The sequence below is a fragment of the Arabidopsis lyrata genome, assembly GCF_000004255.2.
Source record: "Arabidopsis lyrata subsp. lyrata unplaced genomic scaffold ARALYscaffold_7, whole genome shotgun sequence".
Classification (NCBI taxonomy): domain Eukaryota; kingdom Viridiplantae; phylum Streptophyta; class Magnoliopsida; order Brassicales; family Brassicaceae; genus Arabidopsis; species Arabidopsis lyrata.
The window spans coordinates 22,457,487-22,463,236 of NW_003302549.1; the positions used below are offsets into that span (position 1 = coordinate 22,457,487).

At 35.5% G+C, this 5,750-nt stretch overlaps 1 protein-coding gene and 1 long non-coding RNA gene across 2 annotated transcripts; both read left to right on the forward strand.

The window, feature by feature from the left end:
- The first annotated feature begins 278 nt into the window (after nucleotides 1–278).
- LOC110226332 lies at nucleotides 279–1,374 on the forward strand. The gene is made up of 4 exons (XR_002330394.1): nucleotides 279–459; nucleotides 826–908; nucleotides 999–1,052; nucleotides 1,203–1,374. It is a non-coding gene; the product is annotated as an uncharacterized LOC110226332 (long non-coding RNA).
- Nucleotides 1,375–1,386: 12 nt separating this feature from the next.
- LOC110226331 (polyadenylate-binding protein, cytoplasmic and nuclear-like) lies at nucleotides 1,387–4,684 on the forward strand. Its single transcript, XM_021017520.1, has 18 exons — nucleotides 1,387–1,463; nucleotides 1,557–1,636; nucleotides 1,741–1,764; nucleotides 1,869–1,938; nucleotides 2,125–2,174; nucleotides 2,256–2,373; nucleotides 2,472–2,560; nucleotides 2,680–2,703; nucleotides 2,807–2,894; nucleotides 3,047–3,114; nucleotides 3,195–3,312; nucleotides 3,397–3,485; nucleotides 3,577–3,600; nucleotides 3,705–3,792; nucleotides 3,909–3,976; nucleotides 4,056–4,173; nucleotides 4,293–4,384; nucleotides 4,483–4,684. The coding sequence occupies exons 2-18, from the start codon at nucleotides 1,584–1,586 to the stop codon at nucleotides 4,508–4,510; spliced, it is 1,209 nt and encodes a 402-aa protein (XP_020873179.1). The 5' UTR covers nucleotides 1,387–1,463; nucleotides 1,557–1,583; the 3' UTR covers nucleotides 4,511–4,684.
- Nucleotides 4,685–5,750: the final 1,066 nt, after the last annotated feature.

Consider the following 5,750-nt stretch of genomic DNA (forward strand, 5'->3'; position numbering starts at 1 on the left):
GTCGGCATAAATTGTCAGTTGTAAAATCGTCTATATAACAGTTCTCATAATTTGCAATTAATAATAAATCTACACCAAAAAAATGAACATGAATCAGCAGCCTTTTTTACAAACGAAAACGACTTTACTAGAAGGCCCAAAATGTTTAGGTTTGAGCTCATATATACTAACTGAATCACAAGTGATGATGATACCCAAGGCCCAAAGTGAGGGAGATGGAGATTTATTAGTAATACGATCAAACCCGAAAGTGGGTTGTTTCGAGAGCAGACTAAATCGGAAGCCGAGTGGTTTCCAGAGAAGCACCACCTACTTGCCATGCCGCTCGCTAGGACGCGAGATATATTATATATAAGAGTAAGGGTCAGAGGAGTGTTTGATTATGTATCCCTGGTCTGGCTGGTCTAAAAATTGAAAACTAGGAGGCCGAAAGGATCTGCCATTACTACCCACCACCAGGTATGAATCTGATCCACTTATTAGCTGCGATTCCTCTATGTATTTACTGTTTTAGCGAGAGAAGAAAACACATAAGTCATGGTGCACATAATACTAATAAACCCACCAACCAATAAAAAGCCCAGCCCAAACCAGGTTCCTTTTTTATTGTTTCTTCTATAAGTAGAAAATAGAGCTTAGGGTTATTGTATTTATAACTTGTTACTTGCTCTCAACGGACTCTTCCCGGAATATTACCTAAACCCCTCTTTTCAATCTTCTCCATGGCCACTTCTAGCAGGGACTCTAATTTATTGGGTTGGTTTTGTGTGGCTCTCTCTTATCTAATGTTCACTTACTTGGCTCTTGACTTTAACTTTAATTTAGTTCTTTTAGGTAAACGACACCCGGAAGATGATTTGGAGACCAAACAGATTCTCAAGAAACATAAGGAAACATCCGAGGATAAGGTAAACCTAAGATGGTCGGATTCCTCTTATTCCCTGACAACTATTTTCTTTACAACATTGTCTTCTAATGGCTACTTATGTATGTAACAGGAGGAGACAACCAAAGGATTTGCTGATGATAATCTCCAGCACAAGTCTGATCAGGTTTAATTTTCTTAAACATTGTACTGTTTGTTAGATTTATATTATACAAGTTTTTATGTTCAATTAAGCATCACTTGTGCTAACACATATATATATATATATATATATATATATATATATATATATATATATTTGGCTGTTAAAATTCAGGAAGCTGCCGTACTAAAAAATACGCTCTTTATTGCCAATCTCTCTCCCCAAACTATAATATCAGATATGTAAGTAGCATCACCATTAAATTCCGCTTTCCTTCTCTGAGCATGACTGATATATTTTACCCTCCACTTTTACAGAATCGATTTCTTCAAAGATGTTGTACAAGTTGTTCATGTTCGACTTTTTGTCAATCGCCGATGTAGCCATTTGTGCTATGGCCTTGTTGAGTTTGCTTCTGCTACCGAAGCAAAGGAGGTTAGAGTAGTTTATCTATAGTTATATGATGAAAAAATGTATCTAAGTAGTCATTTGAAAGTAGGGTTGCTGAATAAATCTTTTATACTGTAGGCACTGGAAAAGAAGAATGGTGAATATATGCACGATTATAAGATTCTTCTTAAAGTCGCTAAGACAGCTTCACAACCAAAGTAAATTTATTTTCCATGTTATGGATATTTGTTTCTGTGACTTATTGCCAGAGTTTTGATACAATATCACAGAGAAGACTAACGCTTTTATTTTTGTTACTTAGGTACTGCATAGATCACAAGGTTTGGTAAGGGATCTTACTTTTTGCCTTCTGAGTTTTGTTATCAAGAGCACATTGGGTGAAGTTTTTGGTATACATGTAGAGATCACTAGGTTTTTTTGAAATTTCAGCTACAAAGACTACCTTCGACGAGAAAGCCTTCCGATAGAAGAAAATGAGACACCTCCCGATTTTGTTGAGGTACCTCTTCTTGTTATCTTCAAAATATGCCAGGCTCAGCGTTTAATAAGACAACTGTTGCCACAAAGTCGAAAGATGACTTATTTAGAGGATGAATCTTCAGATGAGGCTACTTCTTGTTATTAATGCAATTTTAAGTCTTTTTCTCCTTAGAGTCGTGCTAACATAATTGGCTGTTAGTTTCAGGAAGTACTCTTTGTTGCGAATCTCTCTCCCCAAACTAATATATCAGATATGTAAGTAGCACTTTAAATTTGCACTTTCCTTCTCGGAGCTAGCAAGTTTCCATGACTGATATTTGTCCTCCACTTTTACAGCATGTATTTCTTCAAAGATGTTGGAGAAGTTGTTAGTGTTCGACTTATTGTAAACCACGAGGGTAAGCATGTGGGCTATGCCTTTGTTGACTTTGCTTCTGCTTACCAAGCAAAAACGGTAAGACTAGTTTTATAGTACTGATGAAAAAAGTATCCAAGTAGTCATTTGAAAAGTATGAAAGTACGGTTGTTGATTCAGTATTTTATACACTGTAGGCGCTGGAGAGAAAGAATGGCGAATATTTGCACGATCATCAGATGTTTCTTGAAGTGGCTAAGACAGCTCCAGACCCTCCACGATCCACGTAAATTGATTTTCCATGTTATGGAGATTTGTTTCTATAACACTTGTTGTAACTTATTGCTAGAGTTTTGATGATACCATTATTAAAAAAAGACTAACGCTATTGTTTTCGGTTACTAGGTACAACCTTGCAGAGAAGCTTTGGTAAGGGATTTAAGTATTTGCCTTCTGAGTTTTGTTATCAAGAGCACATTGGGTGTAGTTTTTGGTATACATGGAGAGATCACTAGGTTTTTTGATATTTTAGTTACGAAGATTACCTTCATCGACAAAACTTTGTGATAGAAGAAGATGAGACAGTGGAAGGACATGATGAAACTCCCGATTTTGTTGAGGTACCTGTCCTTGTTATCTTCAAAATATGTCCGGCTCAGACATTTAATAACAACACTGTTGCCACAAAGTCTAAAGATGGCTTATTCTATGCAGTTTAAGTCGTTTCTCCGATCCTTAGAGTCGTGCTAACACACTTGTCTGTTAAATTCAGGCTGTTGCTGTAAGAAACAAGACGCTCTTTGTTGCCAATCTCTCTCCCCAAACTGAAATATCACATATGTAAGTAATACCTTTAATATCCTTTTTTCGCTCTTGGAGCAAGTTTTTCATGACTAATATTATCTGCTTCATTTCTACAGCATCAATTTTTTCAAAGATGTTGGAGAAGTTGTTCATGTTCGACTTATAGTAGACTACACGGGCAAGCATGTGGGTGATGGCTTCGTTGAGTTTGCTTCCTCTAACGAATCAGAGGAGGTGAGAGTAGTTTATAGTAATGATGAAAAGTGTTTAAGTAGTCATTTGAAAGTAGGATTGCTGATTAAATCTTTTATACTGTAGGCACTGGAAAAGAAGAATGGTGAATATATGCACAATCATAAGATCTTTCTTCATGTGGCTGAAAAAGCTCCATACCCTCTACGACCCGAGTAAATCGATTTCTGTAACACTGGTTGTAACTTATTGCTAGAGTTTTGATGCCATTACATAAGACTAACGCTTTTGATTTTTGTTAATTAGGTATTGCATAGATCACAAGATTTGGTAAGGGACTTAACTTTTTACCCTCTTGAGTTTGTTATCTAGAGCACCTTGGGTGAAGTTTTTGGTATACATGGAGAGATCACTAAGGTTCTTTTATATTCCAGGTATGAAGACTACTTGCGACGAGAAAGCCTTCTGATAGAAGAAGATGAGGCAGTAGACGGACTTGATTGGATTCTTGATTTTATTGAGGTATCTGTTCTTATTATCATCATAATATGTCAAGCTCAGAAGAAATGCGTAGCGTGTAATTTATAGAACTTATTCATGGGATCAATCTATATTTTGTTACTATGCAACTTTTTCAGGAAGTTGCCGCAAGAAAAAGGACGCTATTTGTTAACAACATCCCTTTCAAAGCTAAAATATCACATATGTAAGTCGCACTTTTAGTTTTCTCCCTCGTTCTCAGAGCAAGTTTTCTATGACTGATATTTTATCCTCCATTTTTACAGCATCAAGTTCTTCAAATATGTTGGACAAGTTGTTCGTTTTCGACTTATTGTAGACCACAGGGGTGAGCATGTGTGTTGTGGCTTTGTTGAGTTTGCTTCTGCTAACGAAGTAGAAAAGGTGAGACTAGTTCTTTAGCTATGATGAAATGTCTTTGAGTAGTCATTTGAAAATTAATATACAAGAATTTATTTGAAAGTACGGCGATTGCTGATTAAATCTTTTTACGTATACCGTAGGCGCTGGAAAAAAAGAAGTATGGTGCACGTTTGCATGGTGATAAGATTTTTCTTGACGAAGCTAAGCTAGCTCCATACCCTCTCCGACCCAAGTAAATTGTTTTTTTCATATGGAGATTTGTTTCTCTAGCTTATTGCTATAGTTTTGATGTAATTACAGAAGGTTAATGTTATTCTTTTTGGTAATTAGGTACAACCTTGCAGAGAAACTTTGGTAAGGGATTTAACTGGGTGCCTTTTGAGTTTTGTTATCAAGAGCACATTGGGCGGCATTTTTGGTATACATGGAGAGATCACTAGGTTTTTGATATTCCAGGTCGAAGGTAGAAAGCCATTTGATAGAAGAAGAAGAAGAAGATGAAGAAGAAGAAGATGAAGAGGAAGAAGAAGAACAAGAAGATGATTTGGAGACCAAACCGAATCTGAAGGAACAAGAGGTACCTATCAGGGGCGGAGTCTGCGGTAAGAAGATTATCTTCTCTTACGACGACTGATAAAAGAAGATGAAGCTCTTTGGTGTTTTATTTGTTGCCGCAAGAATTAGCCACTGTCTGGCCACTGATTTTTGTTAACTGCCGTATTAAGAGAAAAGCAGCAACACAAAATCAACGACAAAATATTTTTGTGGTGGTGAAACTAGAGATTTTGGCTAAATGTTGGATGTATCTTATTCTTACTCTCTTGGTAAAATGGGACATATTTACCAAGTGGTGAGGCACAAGCAACCAATGAAAATTACGGTAAATGGAACAATTTAATAAACTCCAAAATCCAGGGGAACAATGAGGACAAACATGCATAATTGCATATGAAACAATAAAAAATAAAAAATAAGAGAGAAGAAAAAGTTTTACAATGATAGGATAGGAACTTTTTTAACAAATAAGATAGAGAAGAAAAAGTTTTACAACGATAAGATCGTTAACCAAGCTTTCAAAATCAACTTTTCTAATTGCATATGAAACAATAAAAATAAAAAATAAGAGAGAGAAGAAAAAGTTTTACAACGATAGGATCGATAATTTTTTTCGATGGATAAGATATCCAAGTCACGCAATCTTTCTTGTGATATACTCGAACGGAAATACGAACTGATTAACTTCAGATTTGAAAGAAAAAAAAATTTAGCAGATGCAACTAAAACCGGATAAGCCATCCATAAGTTTGGAAAACAATCTTCAATTGTTTTCAGAAAATCTAATACCCTATTTAATAAAAAAAACTTTGACCCCTTAATTGTTTAATAACATTCGCTTATCCGAAGGGTTAAAGTTTTGTCGGAATTATTGTTAATATCTTCTTTGCTCATATGGATCTTCTAGATCCTTCCGTAGTAAAAAGCGTGAAGCAATTTATAACGAGATCGAATTAAAAATATATATAGAAGAAACACAAAATATATTTTGAAACAAACTGAGAATTAAAGACATTGATTCGTTACCAATAACATTCAATACT

Bases quoted from the DNA above. Each gene is read 5' to 3' on its own strand.
- LOC110226331 (XM_021017520.1), top strand. From the start codon at position 1,584: ATGCACGATTATAAGATTCTTCTTAAAGTCGCTAAGACAGCTTCACAA. The intron at 2,374-2,471 runs GTAAGACTAGTT...TATACACTGTAG, and splicing joins CTGCTTACCAAGCAAAAACG to GCGCTGGAGAGAAAGAATGG. The intron at 3,486-3,576 runs GTAAATCGATTT...TTTGTTAATTAG, and splicing joins CCATACCCTCTACGACCCGA to GTATTGCATAGATCACAAGA.